The sequence below is a fragment of the Phocoena sinus genome, chromosome 10, assembly GCF_008692025.1.
Source record: "Phocoena sinus isolate mPhoSin1 chromosome 10, mPhoSin1.pri, whole genome shotgun sequence".
Taxonomy (NCBI): domain Eukaryota; kingdom Metazoa; phylum Chordata; class Mammalia; order Artiodactyla; family Phocoenidae; genus Phocoena; species Phocoena sinus.
Window position 1 is genome coordinate 95,479,805 of NC_045772.1, and position 22,160 is coordinate 95,501,964.

Genomic DNA, 22,160 nt, shown 5'->3' on the forward strand with positions numbered 1-22,160 from the left:
TCTAATTTTACCATTTCTATTCAACACTGTACAGAAAGAACTAGACAAGGATAATAAATAAAAGATCAAAAGATAGTAGAATTTACCAGTGAAGCCATCTGGGCCTAAAGTTTTCTTTATGGGAAGCTTTTAACTATAAATTCAATTTCTTTAATGGATAGTGAGATATTCAAGTTATGTATTTTTTTCTTGAGTTAACCTCAGTAGTTTGTGTCTTTCAATAAATCTGTTCTTTTCATCTAAGTCAGGGGTGAGCAAACATTTTCTGTAAAAGGCCACATAGTAAATATCTCAGGCTTTCCTGGCAATATGGTCTTCTCACAACTACTCAACTCAGCCATTATAGTACAAAAGCAGACACGGATAAATATAAACAAGTATGTGTGTCTGTGTTCCAGTAAAACTTTATTCACAAAAGAGGTGGCAAGTGAATTAATGTCAATTAGTCAAGTTAGTTGATGGTGTTGTTCAAGTCCCCTATATCACTGCAGATTTTCTGACTATGTTAATTATGAGAAGAGGATATTGAAATCTCCAACTATAATTGTCAATTTGTCTTTTTCTCTCAAATTCTCTCAGATTTTGCTTCACGTATTTTAAAGCTGTTATTAGCTACAAACACATGTCCTCTTGATGATCTAATTCTTTTATCCTTATGAAATGCCCCTCTTTATCCATGGGAATATTCCTTGTTCTAAAACCTACTTTGTCTAATTAATATAGGCATTCTAGCTTTTTTTGGATTAGTGTTTGCATGGTATAATTATTTCCATCCTTTTATTTTTTGTTTATTTTCCCAGAGAGCATATACTTGGGTCTTACTTTTTTCTTTTATCTAATCTGATAATCTCTGCCTTTTAATTGGAGTATTAAGGCCATTTTAGATCATGTGATTATCATTATAGGTAGCCTTATATCTACTATCTTGCTATTTATGTGTTTGATTTATTCTTTATTCATTTTTTCCTAGTTTCCTGATCTTTTTTATAAAATTGAATGTCTTTTATGATTCCATTTTATCTCCCTTATTGGTATATCAGTTATACCTTTCTCTTTCCTTGTTTCCTCTTTTCCTTCTTCCTTCATTCCTTCTTTCCTTTTTTAATTTTTTTGGCTGCTCCACGTGGCTTGCAGGATCTCAGTTCCCTGACCAGGGACTGAACTTGGGCCATGGCAGTGAAAGCCCAGAATCCTAACCACTAGGCCACCAGGGAACTCCCTTTTCTTTTTTTTCTCTTTTCTTTTTCTTTTTTTTGGATGCTCTAGAGTCTCCATTATATCTTTAATCACATTCTTCCTCCAAATAATATTATACCACTTCATGTATATCAAATGCACCTTACAATAGTATACTTTCTCTCCCTCTTCCTGGCCATTGTCAAACATTTTACTTCTACCTATGTTATAAATTCCACAATAGATTGTTAATATTTTTCTTTAATCAGGCATTAATCTTTTAAAGGTATCTTTTAAAATTAGAACAAAAGTGTTTTATAGTTATATTTATCATTGCTAAACTTCTTCATTTCCTTACATAATTCTAAATTCCCATGTGGTATAATTTTCCTTCTGGAAGAAGAACTTCCTTTAATATGTATTTTAGTGGTCTGTTTGCAATGAATTCCTCATCTTTTGTTCATCTGAAAAAAATTTTAATTTGCCTGCATTTTTAATTTATTTATTTTTATTTTTGGCTGCGTTGGGTCGTCATTGCTGCACGTGGGCTTTCTCTAGTTGCAGTGAGCAGGGGCTACTCTTCATTGCAGTGCATGGGCTTCTCACTATGGTGGCTTCTCTTGTTACAGAGCACTGGCTCTAGGCACGCAGGCTTCAGTAGTTGTGGCACACGGGCTCAGTAGTTGTGGCTCACGGGCTCTAGAGCACAGGCTCAGTAGTTGTGGAGCACAGGCCTAGTTGCTCCGCGGCATGTGGGATCTTCCCGGACCAAGGCTTGAACCTGTGTCCCCTGCATTGGCAGGCAGATTCTTTTTTTTTTTTTTTTTTTTTTTTTTTGGTACGCGGGCCTCTCACTGTTGTGGCCTCTCCTGTTGCGAAGCACAGGCTCTGGACGCGCAGGCTCAGCGGCCATGGCTCACGGGCCCAGCCGCTCCACGGCATGTGGGATCCTCCCAGACCGGGTCACGAACCCATGTCCCCTGCATCGGCAGGCGGACTCTCAACCACTGCGCCACCAGGGAAGCCCCGGCAGGCAGATTCTTAACCACTGTGCCATCAGCGAAGCCCCTGCCTTCATTTTTTTAAAGGTATTTTTGTATGTTGACAGGGTTCTCCTCCCCCACAAAAGTTCTTTACAGGTGTCTAATTTTGTCTGACTTGCATAGTTTCTGATGTGAACTATGCCACTGTGTTTTTTCCCCTCTGGCTGCTTTTAGGATGTTCTATTTATCACTGCTTTTCAAGAGCTTGATAATAATGTGTCTTCATGTTTCTTCTGCTTGATATTCATTGATTATCTCTGATTTGTGAATTTATAGTTTTCATCAAATTCTGAAAAATTTTGGCCAATATATTTTCTGTCCTCTTTCTGAAGCTTTAATTTTAAATATATTTGATTGCTTGATATTGTACCATAAGTAACTGAAGTTCTGGGTTTTTTGGGGGTTTTTTAGAGGGGGAGGGTCTTTTTTCCTCATGTGTTTATTTTGGATATTTTCTAATGATATGTCTTCAAGTTAATTAACTTTCCTGGGACTTCCCTGGTGGTCCAGTGGTTAAGAATCTGCCTTCCAATGCAGGGGACACGGGTTCAATCCCTCATCGGGGAACTAAGACCCCACATGTCACGGGGCAACTAAGCCCATGTGCCAAAACTTTAGAGCCCACACGCTGCAACTACAGAGTCCACGCACTCTGGAGCCCACTCGCCACAACTAGAGAGAAGCCCGTGTGCCACAACGAAAGATTCCGTAAGATCCAGAGAAGATCCTGCGTGCCGCAACTAAGACCCGATGCAGCAAAAATAAATAAATAATTTTTTAAAAAAATTTAACTTTTCCTTCTGTAGTTTCTAGTCTACTGTTGATTCCATTCAGTATATTTTCATTGCATCATTTCAGATATTGTATTTCTCATCTGTGGAAGCATAATTTGGTTTATTTTTAAAATATCTTGCCTTTTTCTCTTTATAATGTTCAATGTTCATCTTATCTACTGAACATATGAAGTGTATTTATAATAGCTATTCTAACATCCTTTCTGCAAATTCTTTCATCTTTGTCATTTCTGGTTCAGTTTCTAATGACTGATTTTTCTCCTGGTTATGGGTTATATTTGCCTCCTTTGCATGCCTGATAATCTTTTGCTGGATTCCAGACATTGTGAATTTTATGCTGTTGGTGCCAAATTGTCTTGAGCTCTTTTCAAAATTGTTGGCTTTTGTTATTGGACACAGTTACTTGGTACCAGTTTGATCCTTTTGAGGCTTGCTTTTTGACAAGAATTAGTAAGCAGAGGCAACTGTAAGCAGGGATAAGCAGGGGCTCACCTTATTTTCCTTCTCTCAGGAATCACTGTCCTGTACTGCCTGTTGTCCAGTATCTGAAAACCACTGTTTAATATATTTTCGTTTTCCAGTTGTTTCAGATGAGAAAATAAATCCAGTCCCAGTTACACCATGATGGCCAGAAGTTCAAAAGAAAGAAGCAACTGCCAAAATTAGTAAATTTAGCAAGGTTACAGGATATAGGTCAAAATACAAAACACAACTGTATTTTTATACACTACTAGCAAACATTCGTAAAAAAAAACTTTCACAATATTTTCAGTTATGAAAGCATCAAAATGTGAGTACTTGGGAATAAATGTAACAAATGACATGTAAGACCTCTACGCTGAAAACAATAAAACACAGCTGAAAGAAATTAGATAAGACCTAAATAAATAGTGTATCCTATCCATGGACTGTAAAATTCAACATTGTTAAAATGTCAATTTTCCTCAAATTTACCTTTAGATTCACATTAATCCCAATTATAATTCCAGCAAGATTTTTTAAACAGAAATTGACAGGTTGATTCTAAACATATTTATGGAAATGCCAAAACAATCTTGAAAACACAGGAAGACTTACACTAACTTACTTCAAGACTTATAAAGCTAGAAGAATCAAGACAGTGTGTTGTTGGCGTAATAATGAACAAAGAGATCAATGGAACAAATTAAGTCCAGAAACAGAATCACATGTATATAGTCAACTGATTTTCAACAAAGTTCCAAAGCAACTTAAGGGAGAAAGAAAAGTGAACAAACATTACTGGAAGACCTATACATCCATGTGGGAAAAAAACTGACCTCGACCCTACCTCAACAATACAAAAAAATTAATTCAAAATTGATCACAGGGACTTCCCTGGTGGCGCAGAGGTTAAGACTCTGTGCTCCCAATGCAGGGGGGCCCAGGTTTGATCCCTGGTCAGGGAACTAGATCCCACATGCATGCTGCAACTAACAGTTCACATGCCACAACTAAGGAGCCCGCGAGCCACAACTAAGGAGCCCAGCTGCTACGACTAAGACCCAGCGCAACCAAATAAATAAACATAATAAATATTTTTTAAAAACTTTAAAAAACTGATTACAGATACAAACATAAAAGCTAAAACTATAAAGCTTCTTGGAAGAAAACATAGATACAACCTAAATACCCATCAAGAGAATAGATCAACAAGTTGTGAAATATTCATACAATATAGTACTATCTGGCCAAAAAAAGAGAAAAACCCTGCTACTGATATATGTAACAACAGAACCTCACAGACATTTTATTGAGTGAAAGAAACCAAACATAGTATATGATTCATTTTTTTTTATGATTCAATTTTATATGAAATTCTGGAAAAGACAAAATTAATCTATGGTAAAAATTTCAGAGCAATAGTTGCCTCTAGGTCTAGGAGAATGACTGGAAAAGGGCATGAGGAAATTTTCTTGGGTGATGAAAATCTGCTAAGTCTTGATTAGAGGGGGGTTCCAGTTATGATGCATTTGTCAAGATTCACTGAATTCTATACTTAAAAGTTGTGGGACTTCCCTGGTGGTGCAGTGGTCAAGAATCTGCCTGCCAATGCAGGGGACACGGGTTCGAACCCTGGTCCAGGAAGATCCCACATGCCACAGAGCAACTAAGCCTGTGCACCACAACTACTGAGCCTGCGCTCTAGAGCCCACGAGCCACAAATACTGAGCCCATGTGCCACAACTACTGAGGCCTGCGTGCCTGGAGCCCGTGCTCCACAACAAGAGAAGCCACGGCAATAAGAAACTCGCGCACCGCAGGGAAGAGTAGCCCCCATTCGCCACAACTAGAGAAGGCCCGCGTGCAGCAACGAAGACCCAACACAGCCATAAATAAATAAATAATTTTTAAAAAGCGTTGTGAATTTCATGATTTATACATTTTACCTCAATAACAAAAAAAAACCTTTAAACAAACATTGAACTCTAATTAGTAGGCTTGGTTTACCAGTTATAAAGTTACTTCTTGTGTTTTCTCATGCGTGAACAAACATATAAATATGTTGAATATAATGGGAGCTGATTTCCCACTCTTGGAAAGATATATAGATTTCCTAACTGTCTGCTGAGAGGGACCAAAGCAAGGACACACAAGTAGCAATAAACACACACTGTAATCAGATCTTGGTTTCTCAATACCCTTCTCCACTAAAAGGAACCAGGCCGCCTTCGAGATATGATTGATTCTAGGGTAAGAAACGTTCAAGATCCACATGGAACATCTATGTGCCCAAAAGTAAAGGACTGCTCAAAAAATGATGGGGACAAGTCCAAAGGACAAAGAAGCCACCATAAAGAGACTCCCACTGACAGTTCAACAGTGACCCAGTGACCCACAGCCTCCAGCAACTTTCCTCTCACCTCATCAGTGGGTTGCATGTTCCTGTGGCAGGAACCACATCCTTTCTTCAGAGGTCTGAACCTCTCCCCTGTGGGTGGAAAAGTAGCACTTCGTTTAAGTTTCTAAGTTGCTTCCTTGTTAACCCATCTTCAGCCCTCAAGGGCTGCATTTTGTAGTTCCTACTTCTGTAAGATTTGTGTGTAACTTACAGTCCTCTCTTACCCCTTTTAGTAATTATTTTTTACTAAAAAACGACTCTTTATACTAAATTTTTCCTTAAAATGACTCATGTGGTATCTGTCTTCTGATTGGATGCTGAGTGACACAGGATCATTATTTCCCTCTTAGTCCTATCAAGAAATGCATACCTAAATCAGGAGGCAACATCAGACCAAACCAAAATGAGAGACATTCTACAAAATAAGTGACCTGTACTTTTCCAAATTTCAAGGTCAAATAAGATAAAGAAAAATGACAACTAATTGCAGTGTGTGACTCTGGCTTTGCTTCTGTGGTTGGGAAAGGGTAAAAAAGTGCTATAGTTCCTAATTTTGATAACTATACTGTGGTAATGTAAGAATGTCTTTATTATTAGGAAATACACAATGATGTACTTAGTGGTAATGGGGAACTTACCCTCAGATTGTTCAAAATAAAAGTGTCTGTGTCTGTGTGTGTGTGTGTGTGTGTGTGTGTGTGTAGGGAGGATGTGGGGGGGAGAGACCAATAAAGCAAATGGGGCAACATGTAAATACTTGGCAAATCTAGGTAGAGTGTATACAAGAGTTCTTTGTACTCTTCTTGCATCTTTTCTAAAATGTTTAATTTATTGATATATTAAAATTGAAAATTACCAAAAACAAATTTAGCCCTTGAAATATGTTAAATATGATCATTTTTTAAAGGAGGGCATCAATAAAAGTTCAAAATTGAAATCCGGTTCAAGATGGCAAATAGAATACATGCATAATGGGTCTGAGAAACTACCAAACAAATATCAAAAGATTGCTAAGCAGATCAGAAAACGTGAGCAGGTAGAGTGTATTTGACAGCGAAACCACAGCAAAACCTGTAACAAAAAACTCACACAGGACAAAGCTCTTGAGAGGTTAAAAAAGGCATTCCCAACAGAGCTCCCACCTGAGAGTCGACAAAAGAGCAGGTCTGGGACAATTTTCAAAGCCATGAATTGAAGCAAGCATCAGAATACCTAGCTCTTTCACGCACCCTTCCCTTTTCTGCACATACTAAAGAGGAGGCAGCCTCAACATTTGATTTTAGGAACCTCCTAGAAGCGCTTTCTTAATATTTTTATTGGAGTATAGTTGATTTACAATGTGTTAGCTTCTGCTGTACAGCAAAGTGAGTCAGTTATAGACACACGTATATCCGCTCTTTTTTTAGATTCTTTTCCCATATAGGTCATTACAGAGTATTGAATAGAGTTCCCCGTGCCATTCAGATTCTTATTAGTTATCTAATCTATATATAGTAGTGTGTATGTGTCAATAGACAAATTACTTTTATTATTAGAAAGCAACTCATCTTTCAATTTTCGTATTTTTTACTTAAGACACATCCAAACCCAAAAGTAAAGGTATATACCACCTAGCCTGAATTGAATGTACCAGTTAATAAACAAATACAGTTTCCTATAGTCAGTATAACGCAGTGTCGACAGCATGAACTCTGGACTGTATACACAACCTATATAACTAACTTATCCCTAAATGATGGAGCCGGAATACTGACTCCATAACTTAGTAGCTGTGGGGCCCAGAGTAAGTTAAAAAAAAAAAAAAGTCACTTAGCCTCCGTCGCTTTTAATTTACTCATCTGTAAAATGGGGATAAGATACTTCCTCAGTAAGCTGGTCGTGAAGGTGAAGTGAACTGATACTCGTTTAAAACACGTACAACAGTGCCGGGTTTCTCACAGTGTCAGCTTCTATTATTATTCGATTCGAAACGCTGTTCTAGCTCTGGTGAACACAAAGAGGAATCAAAATCCAGTCGCCATCCGAGGAGACGCTGGGAGGCACACGCAAATGCAACGAGGAAGCAAAGCAGAAAGAAACCAGATTAAAGCCAGGTGCGAGCAGCCAGCGGGCACTGGGACGACGGAACGGTTCCAGCTGAAAAGGTTGAGTCCAGGAGTCACAGGAGCCTCTGAACCGAGTTCTATGAACGGGTAGGACTTCCACACACGGCTAAGACGCCACACGTGAGAGACACCGCAAAGGATCTTAGCAAAGGCGCAAAGACCAAAAATTGACTTGTCTCGGTCAGCAGAAGTGGCTGCAGAGTGTTTATCACACAAAATGCCGGAGGGATGATAAGGCTAACTGTAATAGTAACCCCTGCCGCACCTCACGGTGCTAAACCGGAGACAGGACGTAAAGAACAAAAGTGACAGTAAGAAAGCCAGGAGGACCACGACCCAGTCGCTCTCCACTATCCTCCAGGGACAACGCGACTCGGGGCCAGCACACAGCGAACCAGCGTCCCCCTCAGGCGGCAGACGTTCTGAAGCAGCAACCAGCACGAGAACTACAGCTCCCGCCACGGCCTGGGGATCTGGCCCCGCCCCGCAGTTCCACTTCCGCCGCCCTCCGGTCCGACCTACCAGGGAGCGAGCCTGGCGCCTGACCGCGCGTGACCCCCGCGTGACCCCGCGTGACAGGGGCCCGAGCCGAGAGGCCAGGAGGTGGGAGTCTGGGACCTCAGTCAGGAGAAAGGCGACCCGCAAAGGTGGAACTAAACTTGCAAATCTCGATAGGTTTTGATGCCGCGAGGGCGGAGCCTAAGGCCCACGGTCCTGGCCAATCAGCGTCCGGGATGATCTGAGAGGCCGGGAAGGGGAAAGCAGCGAAAAGGTTCTACCGTGACATGCCGCGGGGTCTAGTGGGAGGAGCAGTTGCCCAGCGGCCGCCCGGCACTTCCTGTTTCCGGTTCCCGGAGTGGAGCCCAGCGAGGCGCTCGTTGGGTCGCTGGCTCTGCCGCGAGCTCTGGAACCGGGGTCTGCGGCCGGCCCCTCGCTGGTGCTGTCTCCCAGCCGCGAGCAGGTACTCGGCCGGGGATTCTGAGCTGTGGCTGCTCCCTTTGCCTGTGACACGTGAGTGTGAGGGGCGTGGAGGAGTGGGCTGGAGAGCGCTCACCTCTCGTGGCTGTGACGGGGGCCGGGATTGCTGAGTCTCCCTTGGCCCGGGTTCTAGCCCAAAAATCCAGCTAAGGAGCCCGAGGGTAGAAAGGCGGAGGCGTAAGGTTGGGGAGTTACAGAGTCGCCAAGGGAGTGAGGGAGAAAGGATCTCCAAGACCAGAGTTTGGAAGGCAGGGAAAGGAAGGTCGCTAAGTCTGGAGTCTGTTCGAGGTGTTACTGGATACCCGTAGACGGGATTTTGGCCCGCATCGTAGAGGGAGGTCAGGTGGCATCATTTGTAGAGGGTATGGCCCTAAGCATTTGCAAAGTCGGGAGACTAGACGGGACGCAAATGTCTGGAAGCCTGGAAGAAGTTTGAGGGAGATGAGTGTATGGTACGAAGAGTCGCCAATAGAGGGATTTGCGTTCCTTTTTGGAGAGAGCTTCCGCCCTTGGGCTAGAGCTGCTTTCTTAAGTCTTTTCAACCTTGGGCGGTTCAGCTAGTTAGGGCTGCTCTTCTGAAAGTGTGGGCTGCTGGAGACAGGAGATAAGGGCCGTCGCCATCAGAAATGAGCCAGAGAGAAGAAAGTAGAAATTCCACCGAAAAACAGAAAATGGTCATGGCTAGTCTGGGGGAAGTGAGTGGTACAGAGGCCTAGTGATGTAAAGTGTTTCCCAATTCCTGGCTTAGTCATTGGTCATCCCATTGGAGGAGAATTTTTTAGCCTTAACTGTATGGATCTATCGTTGTAGAACAAGAAAATTGAAAGGGATTTTTCAAAATCTTTAAGTCCTGCCGCTTGTTTCCAAAGTATCTAGGACAAACTCTTGCATCTTGAGAATCTAATTGTAGCACAATTAGATGTAAAAAGGGACTACCCAGCCCTTGGATTTCATACTCTTAGGAATACATTTTTGCACTCCTTTATTTATCAGAAAATAGCTTTATACCATGACTCATTCAAGTTGCCTTACTAATAACTTCATACATGTTTAATACTTGTATAACCTAAGGCAAGTAACTTAAGCTCTGTAGGAATCAGTTTCCTCATCTGTAAAATGGGAGAAATTATATCTACTTTTCTGGGTTGTGAAGATTGATGAACATAATCTAGATAAAGCGCTTAGAGCATATGCCACTGAGTCAAAGAGAAGCAGCTCAAACGTAGCCAACCCTTAAGCAGGAAAGAGAAGAATATATCTCTTTTTATCTCCTATCTTTTTGAACCAATAATTAAATGAAAGCTAGTTCAACTCAACTAATGCTGGCTGCAGGGTGTTCAGCCCTTCATCCTTTCGCAGTTTTGTGAGAGTCTTTGTTCTAATTTGGGAAAAGAAATCAACTGTTAACAGATAAGGAACTAACTTTGAAGCCAAAGAACACAGTCTTGTGTGTGAGCATCCCCCCAGAAAATGGTCCTGGATGAAAGAATATTGAAAGCACAGAAAGTTGAAATTTCAAATTGGGTCCTGCAAGAATATAAAGAAAATGTCATGCTTAATCAATCTACTAAAAGGAGCCTCTTATTTTAGTCAGCTGGTCAAGTTGTGTGGATCAGTAAGTGAATTTAGAGAAGGTAGGAGTTTGAGGTCTGGGTTCTTTATTCTGCCTCCTATTTAGTGAACCATGTGAGGAGTCACTTCCCCTTCTTGCTTTGTCAAAATGAAAGCAAGACTTTGACTGCCTACTCTGATCCCCAGAAAACTTAATGTGAAAGGAATGGTTAAGTGTAGACCATGAGCTCAGAGCTGCACTATCTGGTTCATGCCACTAGCTGTGTCTAGTTTTCTCCTCTGTAAAATAAGGACAGTCGTATTTACTGCATAGGGTTTTTGTAAGGCTTAACTGGTTAATGTATGTTAAATGCCTAGCAAAAGGCAAGCACTCTATTAAGTGTTTCCTGTTGATGCTTTGTATGTGTTTATGGGAGCCTCAGACTTTGTGGCTGGCTCTACTTATTCTATGGAAACACCTTATTAATGTTACTACAATGAATTGATGTTTGGAGTACACCAAGTCGGGGAGATGACTTCCCAAGTATTGGTTGCCCTAGTGGAATGTGGGAAACGGAATGTCAAATGTGGGACTTCCCTGGTGGCACAGTGGTTAAGAGTCCGCCTGCCAGGGCTTCCCTGGTGGCGCAGTGGTTGAGAGTCCACCTGCCGATGCAGGGGACACAGGTTCGTGCCCCGGTCCGGGAAGATCCCACATGCCGCGGAGCGGCTGGGCTCGTGAGCCATGGCCGCTGAGCCTGCGCGTCCGGAGCCTGTGCTCCACAACGGGAGAGGCCACAACAGTGAGAGGCCCGCGTACCACAAAAAAAAAAAAAAAAAAAAGAAGAGTCCACCTGCCAATGCAGGGGACACGTGTTCGATCCCTGGTCCGGGAAGATCCCACATGCCGCAGAGCAACTAAGCCCGTGCACCACAACTACTGAAGTCCACGCGCCTAGAGCCCATGCTCCACAACAAGAGAAGCCACCGCAATGAGAAGCCCACACACTGCAACAAAGAGTAGCCCCCGCTCACCGCAACTAGAGAAAGCCCGCGCTCAGTAATGAAGACCCAACACAGCCAAAAATAAATAAATAAAATAAATTTTAAAAAAAGAATGTCAAATGTAAGTTCATTTAGCTCTTTATCATGGTGCCTCAGAGGCAGTTGGCCACTTCAGGATGAAGTTGAACATCTCTTTCCCAGCCAATGGCTGCCAGAAACTCATTGAAGTGGACGAACAAAAACTTCATACCTTTTGTAAGAAGCATATGGCCACAGAAGTTGCTGCTAATGCTCTGGGTGAAGAATGGAAGGGTTATGTGGTCTGAATTGGTGGGAACAACAAACAAGGTTTTCCCCATGAAGCAGGTGTCTGGACCCATGGTAGAGTCTACCCGCTACTGAGTAAGGGGCATTCCTGTTACAGACCAAGGAGGACTGGAGAAAGAAAGCACGGATCTGTACGGGGTTGCATTGTGGATGCCAATCTGAGTGTTCTCAACTTGGTCATAGTGGAAAAAGGGGAGAAGCATATTCCTGGACTCACAACTTCGCCTCGTCAGCTGGGGCCCAAAAGAGCTAGCAGAATCCACAAACTTTTCAGTCTCTCTCTATGTCCGCCAGTATATTGTGAGAGAAAACCCCTAAACAAAGAAGGTAAGAAACCTAGGACCAAAGCACACAAGACTCAGCGTCTTGTTACTCCACGTGTTCTGCAACATAAACGTCAGCATATTGCTCTGAAGAAACAGCATACTAAGAAAATAAGGAAGAGGCTGCAGAATATGCTAAACTCTTGGCCAAGAGAATGAAGGAGGCCAAAGAAAAACAACAGGAACAGATTGCCAAGAGACGGAGGCTGTCCTCTGAGAGCTTCTACCTCTGAGTCCAGTCAAAAACGAGATGTTCTAAGAGTAACAAATAAATGAGATCAGACATCCAAAAAAAAAAAAAAACGTTAGTTTATTTAGGAGAGTGGAGAAAATTTATTCAGGTACCTATTAGTACCCATTAAATTCTGCCTGTTTTAAGTTTTATATGCTAAAAATCCAGCATGACAAAGAATTAGAGGACTTTAAAAGAGTATTCAAACCAAAGTCCAGACTTGTAGTATGGAAGCATTTTATCATAAGTGAGAAAAGTTTGGAAGAATTGAATCTTTGTATCAGAAAAATTGGTGATACTGTTATAAAATTAACAAGTAGTGATGGCCTAAGGGATCATTAATGGATACCAAAGTGATTTCTTTTGAAAGGGTAAATCAGTGGATCCTGGGTATAAAGATGGAGTTAGAGAAAAGAAAATGAGTTTGGGAAACAGCCACACGCTGCCATTCCTAAAGCAGTACAAGCATCAGATGAATTGGATTTGCTAAATTGTAAAGTGACATGATGAATTCCTAGAGTTATCAGCAATTGGAAGCTAGAAACTCTTGAGGTTCATGACTTGTAGAGCCTGAGGTGGGTTTTGGAATACTTATTCAAACCACTCATTTGGACCTAGTGAATTTTGTTCTTCCTATCATTTAAATGATTGAATGATTTTTCAGAGGTGAGACATCAGAACAGGTAGATGTCGAGTTTTAGGTGCTGTGGCAGTGTTTCTCTCTGTTCATCATTCTTATGGTGAATATGAACAAAGACTGTTAGATGCTCCTGAATGTTAAAATGAGGACTTAGGTCCCAAAGTATTCAAGTCTTTTTCTCTATTTTACATCTTTCTTAATAACTTCCAACTAGCCCTTATCAAGTGTCAATTGTAATTCGAGTATTATCTTATGGAGGGCCACTGGTTTAAGCAGTATTTATGAACCAGTATTGAACTCTAAATAATGAGACATCTTAATATAATTTCTTGCCAAATGGTAAAGAGGCGAGGATGTCTCCACCAGGCTGTCATAATTTAATTCTTTTTGTTCTTTCCTTTCCCTCTTCTCAGCCCCATAGTTTGTTCTGAAGGACTTACCTATGAATTAGACTGAAAGTGATTGATATATAGAGAGAGTTTCCCGACACAGGTGATAGATATATATGTGTATGTGTGTATATACATATATATGTATATCTGTATATGGGTTTCCTAACACAGGTGCTCTTGGCACAGAGATATTAAAAGGTAATATTTGTTGCATATGCCAAAGAATCTTATAGTTTCTGCATAATCAAAATACTGTTCATTGGTCACACTTAAGTATTCTCTAGGCCATTGATTGGTTCTTCTGACAGTTTCTAGGACCAAAAATGTGTTTTTCTCCCAATACAGCTTAGAAATCTAGATATTTTTTTGTGCACACCTTGCACACCTGCACACCTTGCAGAAATCGCAACAACAATCTATAGACACTAACTCTTCACCAAGGCCAATGCTGTCCTCTTTGTTGAATGTACATGAAAGGGACACGAGAAGGACAGGAGGTGACCAGTGGTGTCAAGCAAGGGAGTCAGCTAGGAAGAAGCTTTTGAAATAAGTTTTAAAAAGAAAAAGAGAAACCTGGAGGCTTAAGGTTCCAATTCTGAATATTAAATAATGGGGAAAACAGAACTTGAAATGGAGACAAGAAAATAAAGCCCAACATCATAATAATGAAGAAAACTGGCTAGTGTAAAATAATAGGTGGTGGGTGGAAGATTAAAAGGTTAAAAAAATACCATTCATTTATGACACATTCATATGCTTTATTTCTTTCCCTTCTCTCCCAGTCCTCTCCCTCTTTCCCTAACACACGCACTCCCTCTCCCAAAAGGATGTTCCCCCTCTACAGCTCCTGGAGGACTGGCCTGCTGCTGCTGCTGGCCGTGGCAGTAAGAGAATCCTGGCAGACCGAAGAAAAAACATGCGACCTGGTAGGAGAAAAGGATAAAGAGTCAGAGAAAGAGTTGGCTCTACTGAAGAGGCTGACGCCGCTGTTTAACAAAAGGTAAATGAGAAGAATCTTAAAGGGCTTGAGGAGCTAACTTTATTAAAGAATCTCTTCCTCCTCTTACTGATTTTATTTTAGTATTTTATTTAGTAGTATTTAGTACTGATTTTATTTCCCCCCCCAAACATAGGGGGGATACATGTATCATAACCTCCTCTGAGAGACGGTTCTAATCTGAACTTTAGCAATATTGGTCTTATTTGGCCGTGCTGTCTTGCTTTCCTTCATGATATAGAGCACATGCGCAGCCCAGTGTTCAGCAGCCATGTGCAGGTACGTTATGCAGAAGAGTAGCGGTTTCCAAGACTGGATCCAAGAAACCAGCTCATAGGAACTAAAAAGCATTATTTGATGCCTCGATATTTAGAAATATCAGAATAACATATTTAGGCCTGCTGCGTCATCGTGTCAGGAATCTTCTGGTATATAAATCTGAAGATAATCTTTAAGGAAGGAGGGTGTATCTCATGAACATAGACCCTTACTCAAGGGGAAGTAGTAGCTAATGTTTTAGCATAGTGTAGAGCAATTATTCTAGAAATATCTAGAATACTAGCTGTCTTAGATGCTGTATTTTAATCAGTCATCATCAACAGGGTGTTCTGTCTGGGTCATGGATATCTCATGATGCAACAGATATTATTCACTAGGATGTTTAGCCGTGACATCAGATAAATAAGTTGAGTGCACCACTGTTGTTGTTATTAAAAAGGAAACTGCTCTTCCTAAGGCTGACAGCTGTAACTGTCCTCTTCCTTCTCCTCACTTCTCCTCACAGCTTTGAGAGCACCGTGGGCCAGGGCCAAGACATGTATATCTACATGTTCCGGGTGTGCCGAGAAGCTGGCAACCACACCTCTGGGGCAGGCCTGGTGCAGATCAACAAAAGTAATGGGAAGGAGACAGTAGTAGGGAGACTCAACAGGACTCAGATCTTCAATGGAAGTAAGATTCTCCCTGTTGATCAGTTAATTGAATCCCTCTGATAATCCTGTATGTCTCAGCCCTTCCCAGGCTCTTCAGTGTACCGTACGGTATGTGTGGTTCAGCTCACCTGAGATACCTGCAAACCACAGGATACCTAGTTCCACAGCTCCTCCACAGCCAAGGCTCAGGACATTTATGTGTTTGTTTTAAAGTGAGATCAAGCTTTTTTGCAAACCAGTCAGTCTACAAAAATTTCCCCACCATCTTGAGTTATGTTGATAATATTTCTCAAAAATCATAAAATCATATTGCTGGGAAGGACTATGTGAGCAGCTGTGGTCTATTTTCCTCCCTTAAGCAGATAAATAAAATTTTCACTGCCCATTGTTGCTCCTATAAATAACATAATAAAAAACAACGTCAAGAGTTTGGGGCTAGAGGTCAGAAGACTGGATTTTTGATCCAGCTTATATTTATTTGTCCTGTGACTTTGAAAAATCATTTTACCTTTTTGATTTTGTTTTCTCATATGCAAAATTGGAAGCACAGTCCTTACCTGATTCACCTCGTGATTATTGATCAAATGATACTTTGCAAAAGAAATTTGAACACAGTAAATACTAAAGAAGGAAAAATGCCCCTCAGTCTTCAAAATCATCCACTTTGAATTTATCTGTGGTGACTTTATGATCTTAGGCTTTCCCTTGCCACCAAGTAATTGGATGGAACCTCTCCTTTTGATGTTAGCAGGTATTCGGAAAATGTGAGTCATGATTAAGGTATGGATCATAATTGTATTTGCACTGTCAATTGCCTTAGTTTTTGTGGAAAATTAAGGTTATTCTTTTTTTTTTTTTTTTTTTTAAGGTTATTCTTGTATGACTGTCTGATTCTTAGTCGTCTTAATAAGGGAACACATAGCTGTTATAAAGGAGCAAGGTTTAACTGCTGTTTCTGGTATACAGAGCTCATCCTGAAAGGGTTATTTTAATTATAGCCAATTTCATTGAACTCACTTCCACTCTACCACAGTGCCCAGGTCTGCCTCTGCTTTCCCGCACCCCAAAGCTCCGTTTTCCTTGTCCCTCCTCAGGTAACTGGATCATGCTGATCTATAAAGGGGGTGATGAATATGACAGTCACTGTGGCAAGGAGCAGCGTCGGGCAGTGGTGATGATCTCCTGCAATCGACACACCCTAGCGGTGAGGCACCCTGGGGCCTACGAGCCTAGAGGAAATGAAAGGACTGGCCTGAGGTGGGAGAGACTGTCCAGAGGGAACAAGATAATTGGGACCAAGGAGATAAAACGAGAAGTTCAGCTTTTCCCTGAGTCATAGGCACCCGTGTTCCATCATACGTGGAAGAGGAGGTTTTGAACCAGGAGAAAGCAAATGTTTGGGGGGTTTTGTGGGTTTGTGCTTTTTTCAGACAGGTGTCAAGACACAACATAAATGTTGTGTTCTGTCCTCTTGTCATCAGGACAATTTTAACCCTGTGTTTGAGGAGCGAGGCAAAGTCCAAGACTGTTTCTACCTCTTTGAGATAGACAGCAGCCTGGCCTGTTCCCCAGAGATCTCCCACCTCAGCGTGGGTTCTATCTTACTTGTCACGTGAGTACGTTTTCCTTTATCAGTCCAAACCTTTTTTTTTTTTTTTTTAACTCCACAATCACTTGGAGGTCTGTAGGTACAAATAGTGTGTGTGCATGTATATGTTATACTATAATTTGTAAAAATCCTCTTTAAACTCTGTGCAAGTATTCAAAAATGACTTAATGTTTTGGACCCAGTAAATATTTCCATTTGGATATAGGATTTTTTCCCTACTGGAGGGCTGGACAGTTTTTAATATGCTGCCATTAGATTATTCGAACTTTTAAAGAAATGGAGTTGTGTATCTAATGGTGACTGTTCTCAGCCCTAAGTCAGAGTCACAAACTCTGTCTTATTTTATTCTGATCATTTTGGTTTTCTCAGACTGACACTCTAATTGGTTTTCTAAGGACCTACCAAGCCCCCTTGTTCATTCAACTGACTACCTTTTTTTTCCTTTCATTTTTATGGAACACAGCTTAGGAAATAGGTAACAATGAATATAGAGATTATCTTTAGTTATCTGAGTCTTACTGTTTCTTGGTTTTTGAGTATAGATGTCTTTCTCTCTCAACAGGTTTGCATCGCTGATCGCCGTCTATATCATCGGGGGGTTCCTGTACCAGCGACTGGTGGTGGGAGCCAAAGGAATGGAGCAGTTTCCCCACTTGGCCTTCTGGCAGGATCTTGGCAACCTGGTAGCAGTAAGTAACAGGGCAGCTGGCTGAGTCCGTGGCCTACAGACAAGGTTGAATGACCAGCCATCCTGGTTTGCCCAGACTGAGGGGTTTCCCGAGACACAGGACATTGGGTGCTAAAACCACAAAAGTCCCAGCAAACCAGGACAGTTGGTTGCCCTAGTACAGATAAGCAACACAGCATCTTAGTGTCTGGCCTTGCTAAGGCCTGGCTGGAAGAGCAGTCCTTTTCCTGAGATTTGGGAGCCTGATACAGCTCTTAAGGGGCCTAGGTGAGGAAAGGGTGAGGCCAAGTTAGAACCTGTCTATTCTTCCCCACGTTCAATTCAAGCTGATCCTTGGAGCTTTGGGGTTTTCTCTTCTTTATCCCTGGAGAAAACCAGTTCCTGCCACATTCTTGGACCATAACACCTGAAAGCTGCTGATTTCAAACGATCGTTTCCTTCCTTTCCTTTCCCCCTACAGGATGGTTGTGACTTTGTGTGCCGATCTAAACCCCGAAACGTGCCTGCTGCGTATCGTGGTGTGGGGGATGACCAGCTTGGGGAGGAGTCGGAAGAAAGGGATGATCATTTATTACCGATGTGATTGCACTTTAAATGTCCGGCTTCTTCAGCCCCCAAACCAAAGCATCCTCAGCCAGGTTTCTTAAGCAGCCTCCGCTCCAGTCTCTCATCTCACCCTTAATATTGCTCTTGCCTTCCGGTTTGCTTTTGGTTTGCATCCACTTGTCAGTAGTAGAAATGCCTTCCCTTTGTTCCCTATTTGTTTTCCCTCCTGAGAGGTACGGTTGTAGGACAGATATAATATAACAGGGCCAATGACAGCAGAGGCTGTTGCACTGTCCCTTGGTATCAGAAAGTACAAGTAGGGGAGTTATCATGAGCAAAAGGGTATGGCAGGCTCCCTGACCCTTCCTTTTTTAAACACATTTTCACAAGTTTTTGAGACACTGGATTTCTTTAATTTAAAAAAAAAAAAAAAAAAAAGCAAAGAAACATTATTTATACAAGGTTTGATTGCTTTCATGCTGTTGCTCTGTACCCTACAGTATAGTCTCCATGAGAATCTGGATGTAATTTCTTGCTGCTTGGAACTATTTTGCAGTGATTACTTGGTTGTAGTCCAAGTACTGCCATTTGGTTTGAGCCTGGTGATGTCGTAGACTTAATTCTCCCACCTCTGGAATTAGGATGGGAAAATTTGAAATTTCCCAATTAGAGGATTACAAGGTACCATACATCATTTGCTGGCATTGGAGTGACTTTATAGCTGGAGCTAGGACCTGGACTGTAGTCTAAAGTTATTGGTCCATCTGCAGCCAAAATGCCTAATCCAGAAGTCCAGTCCATTGGAAAGGGACATTGAAATTGACCTCCTGTGCCGCCAGGGTTCCAGAAAAGGGAAGTCTGTTTACCTTGGTAGTGGGATCTCCTTGATGGCTTTCTTCTCCCACTTGCAGTCAAAGCTGGCGAAACTTTTCTTACTCCTAAAACGTTCCCTGTATCAGTATTTCTAAACATGTTGCACTTTTCCTTCATAGGCATGTCATTTTGACTTTTTTTTTTTTTTTTTTTTTTTTTGCCCCCAGTCTTCTGGAAAGGGAATGGAGGCAGAAGTGGGACATCCAGGGCTCTGCCACCTTCCGCCCTGGCTGCGGCGGCTGCAGCACTTGTCCCTTTTTCTGGCTCAGGGACGTGTCTTCTTGCCCACGACATTACTTCTGTGGGGAGACGGTCTTAATCTTCTGATGCTTCCACCTTTCTGTTCAGGCCGTGTGCCCAGAAACCTGGCCTGATCTTTGTGTGATAGTGAGCCTGGGCCACTGAAGAGTAACATGGCTCCACTGGACACAGAAGGATGGAATCAATAGGCAGGGGCCTTTTTTTAGCCTTTAGAGAAGGAAATGAAATGATTTCATCTTTGGACTTTTAAATACTATTGGAATGATTTTTTTTCTTCTTTCTAAACAGGGAAAATAATGTTATAAAAGCATCTTTTTTGTTATTTGTTTGCATCCCTCCCCCACAATCTGGTGTTTTAAAAATGCAAAAAATATATGTATACATTTTTTTGTACAAAAACACTTAAAAGATTAAAAAAAAACACGTTGGCCTAGTCATTTGTGTGAAAGAAGAGGGTAGATACACTGGAATGATGGAGTAACAGACAACTGAGACCAATTTTCATCCTTTTACTGAGGAGGAAAAAAATATTTAATATTTTTGTTGTATAAGGTATAGCGCCTAAGGCAGGTACTTCTATTCCTGACCTCAGTCCCACGCGCTCCTGCTTTATAAAGCTATAGGACAGAGCAGAGTTGGAATGGAAAAGAAAGGTGGGGTAGGAGACAACAGATAAACTGGAAAGGAGCAGGGGGATGCGGAAAGAAAGACAACAGCCACATGTGTGCCCAAAACTTTTAGTCCCTGCAGCAAATCAGAATGATGCCAACCCAGTCTCTACCCTGGCTGGTGACCCTGCCGTGGATGCAGGAGAAAATATCCAATACTAAGGGAGTGACAACAAAACTCTGGGCCACAGCTACAGTCACACGATCCAGAGGGAAGAGGGAGTGCCAGATTTTGCTACTTGTGTCACACAAGCTAGAAAACCCTAGCTCCCCCACTGCTGAGGCACACCTACATTCCACCCATTTCCTCGCCTCACCATACTGTACATTCCTCCTCCAGGAGAATTCTGACCCTGGCTAGACACTCCGCTCTGGGATAAGGCCGAGCAGTCCTAGTTCTCTAGACTGCCTCTTTTATAAAGATTGGATTAGGGTAGGTGAGAATCGTAAAGATTTAAAAAATAAAGTAGAACCCAGAGAAATGTCAAAGCTGCCACCATGTAGCACCAGCGACCAGTTCTTGCACTTGTCTTCCCTGTCTCAGTAATCCCCTCTACAGAAGACATACATAATTGGAACAGCTCTGTCTTCCCTGTGAAGTCTCTGCTGGCACCAGGTTATAACCTGGACAGTGGGGAGTGTCTGCCTTAGGCTGGTTTGTGCAAGAGGGCCACCTTAGGTCTCCTTGAGGACGTTTATCTTGGCGCAGATCTTGAGGGCAGGGCCCAGCTTGATGTTCATGGCACTCATAAGATGTTCCTCTTTAAGTAATAAAAGGGCCTGTCCATCAATCTCCTGGGAACGAAACTCCTCTGCAATCTCTTGGCAGCCTAGAAGGAAATGATGGGAATATGTATGAGAAACTACACGGTAGCACCAAAGTACTTGTCCTAAATTCAGTAATACAGTGGCCTGACATGGCAAGCTTTGGAAGCAAAATGAAATCAGAGCAACTGGCTATTTATAAAAACAACAAGAGCCAAGACATGGACTTCCCTGGTGGCGCAGTGGTTAAGAATCCTCCTGCCAATGCAGGGGACGTGGGTTCGATCCCTGGTCCGGGAAGATCCCACATGCCGCAAAGCAACTAAGCCCGTGTGCCACAACTACTGAGCCTGTGCTCTAGAGCCCACAAGCCACAACCGCTGAGGCCCACGCACCTAGAGCCCGTGCTCCACGACGAGAAGCCCGTGCACCGCAGCGAGGAGCGGCCCCTGCTTGCCACCAACTAGAGAAAACCCACGCACAGCAATGAAGACCCAATGCAGCCGAAGTATTAACTCTTTTTTTTTTTAAAAAAAGAGCCAAGATAAAACACCTAAGTTGTTCAACCAGAGAGATACCTTCATTCAGATAACCTGAGGGGGGCAAAGGGAGGGAGCAATATATATATATGTTTTGACACTGGCAAGAAAATCAAAGTTAAGAGCCGTCTTGACATCTTTAAGGGCCCAGAATTCAGACAAAATACCAAGAAGGGTAGGATGGTTTTCCTGCTGGAGAAAGCCATCCCTTTGTCAAGAACAGCTTATCTGCCAATGCAGGGGACACGGGTTCGAGCCCTGGTCCGGGAAGATCCCACATGTCACGGAGCAACTAAGCCTGTGCGCCACAACTACTGAGCCTGTGCTCTAGTGCCCGTGTGCCACAACTACTGAAGCCCGCGTGCCACAACTACTCAGCCCGTGTGCCACAACTACTCAGCCCGCGCACCTAGAGCAGCCCATGCTCCACAACAAGAGAAGCCGCTGCAATGAGAAGCCCGTGCACCGCAGTGAGGAGCGGCCCCTGCTCGCCACAACTAGAGAAAGCCCACACACAGCAACGAAGACCCAACACAGCCAAAAATTATAAATTAAATAAATAAATTTATTTAAAAAAAAAAAAGAATAGCTTATAAATAATCCTGCCTTGAAGAGAGCAGGGCAACAATGGCCCATTATTTCCTAATCCCCTTCTCCGCTGAGAAAAGTCTTTTATCCACGGTGGGTATCCCAATTAATCACACATAAAAAAATACTTTAAAAATTATTGGTTAAGAATCATAGATGAAAATCAACTGTTGCAAGATTACTGACATAGCAGAGGACAGTCAACCCAGGAAAACTGGGAAACCAGGCTGTGGACAAAACTGGAATAAATACCAAGAGTAGAGCCTTC

At 42.2% G+C, this 22,160-nt stretch overlaps 2 protein-coding genes, 1 long non-coding RNA gene and 1 pseudogene across 18 annotated transcripts in view; 2 read left to right on the top strand and 2 right to left on the bottom strand.

Annotated features, from left to right (window-relative positions):
• LOC116761010 overlaps positions 1–8,489 on the bottom strand; it is a 160,285-nt gene extending 151,796 nt beyond the window's left edge. For 4 of the 5 annotated variants that reach the window (XR_004351903.1, XR_004351904.1, XR_004351902.1 and 1 more), the window contains exons 1-3: positions 7,792–8,489; positions 5,896–5,963; positions 3,506–3,666 (exon numbers count right to left, since the gene is read on the bottom strand). This is a non-coding gene — a long non-coding RNA (uncharacterized LOC116761010). The remainder of the gene's footprint in view (positions 1–3,505; positions 3,667–5,895; positions 5,964–7,791) is intronic. The other variant, XR_004351906.1, reaches the window with a different exon arrangement.
• A 45-nt stretch (positions 8,490–8,534) lies between these two features.
• Positions 8,535–19,763, top strand: M6PR (mannose-6-phosphate receptor, cation dependent). 8 transcript variants are annotated; one of them, XM_032646664.1, is made up of 8 exons: positions 8,571–8,939; positions 14,253–14,426; positions 15,208–15,374; positions 16,450–16,559; positions 16,837–16,967; positions 17,527–17,653; positions 18,113–18,231; positions 19,239–19,642. In XM_032646664.1, exons 1-8 carry the CDS (start codon positions 8,764–8,766, stop codon positions 19,396–19,398), a joined length of 1,164 nt encoding a protein of 387 aa, XP_032502555.1. In that variant the 5' UTR covers positions 8,571–8,763; the 3' UTR covers positions 19,399–19,642. The 8 variants fall into 8 exon arrangements, with proteins under 8 accessions (XP_032502563.1, XP_032502561.1, XP_032502562.1 ...); XM_032646669.1 differs by having other exon boundaries at positions 8,801–8,989; XM_032646666.1 differs by having other exon boundaries at positions 8,802–8,989; positions 14,209–14,426.
• Positions 8,984–14,015, top strand: LOC116761008 (annotated as a pseudogene).
• The window catches only part of PHC1 (polyhomeotic homolog 1), a 48,336-nt gene continuing 44,780 nt past the window's right edge, over positions 18,605–22,160 (bottom strand). For 4 of the 5 annotated variants that reach the window (XM_032646661.1, XM_032646662.1, XM_032646660.1 and 1 more), the window contains one exon: positions 19,827–20,830. In XM_032646661.1, coding sequence (XP_032502552.1) covers positions 20,676–20,830 — 155 coding nt within the window. In that variant the 3' untranslated portion in view covers positions 19,827–20,675. Of the gene's footprint in view, positions 20,831–22,160 lie in introns of all 5 variants that reach the window. The other variant, XM_032646663.1, reaches the window with a different exon arrangement.

Bases quoted from the DNA above. Each gene is read 5' to 3' on its own strand.
- M6PR (XM_032646664.1), top strand. From the start codon at position 8,764: ATGCCGCGGGGTCTAGTGGGAGGAGCAGTTGCCCAGCGGCCGCCCGGC. The intron at 14,427-15,207 runs GTAAATGAGAAG...TTCTCCTCACAG, and splicing joins ACGCCGCTGTTTAACAAAAG to CTTTGAGAGCACCGTGGGCC. The intron at 18,232-19,238 runs GTGATTGCACTT...TTTTGCCCCCAG, and splicing joins GATGATCATTTATTACCGAT to TCTTCTGGAAAGGGAATGGA.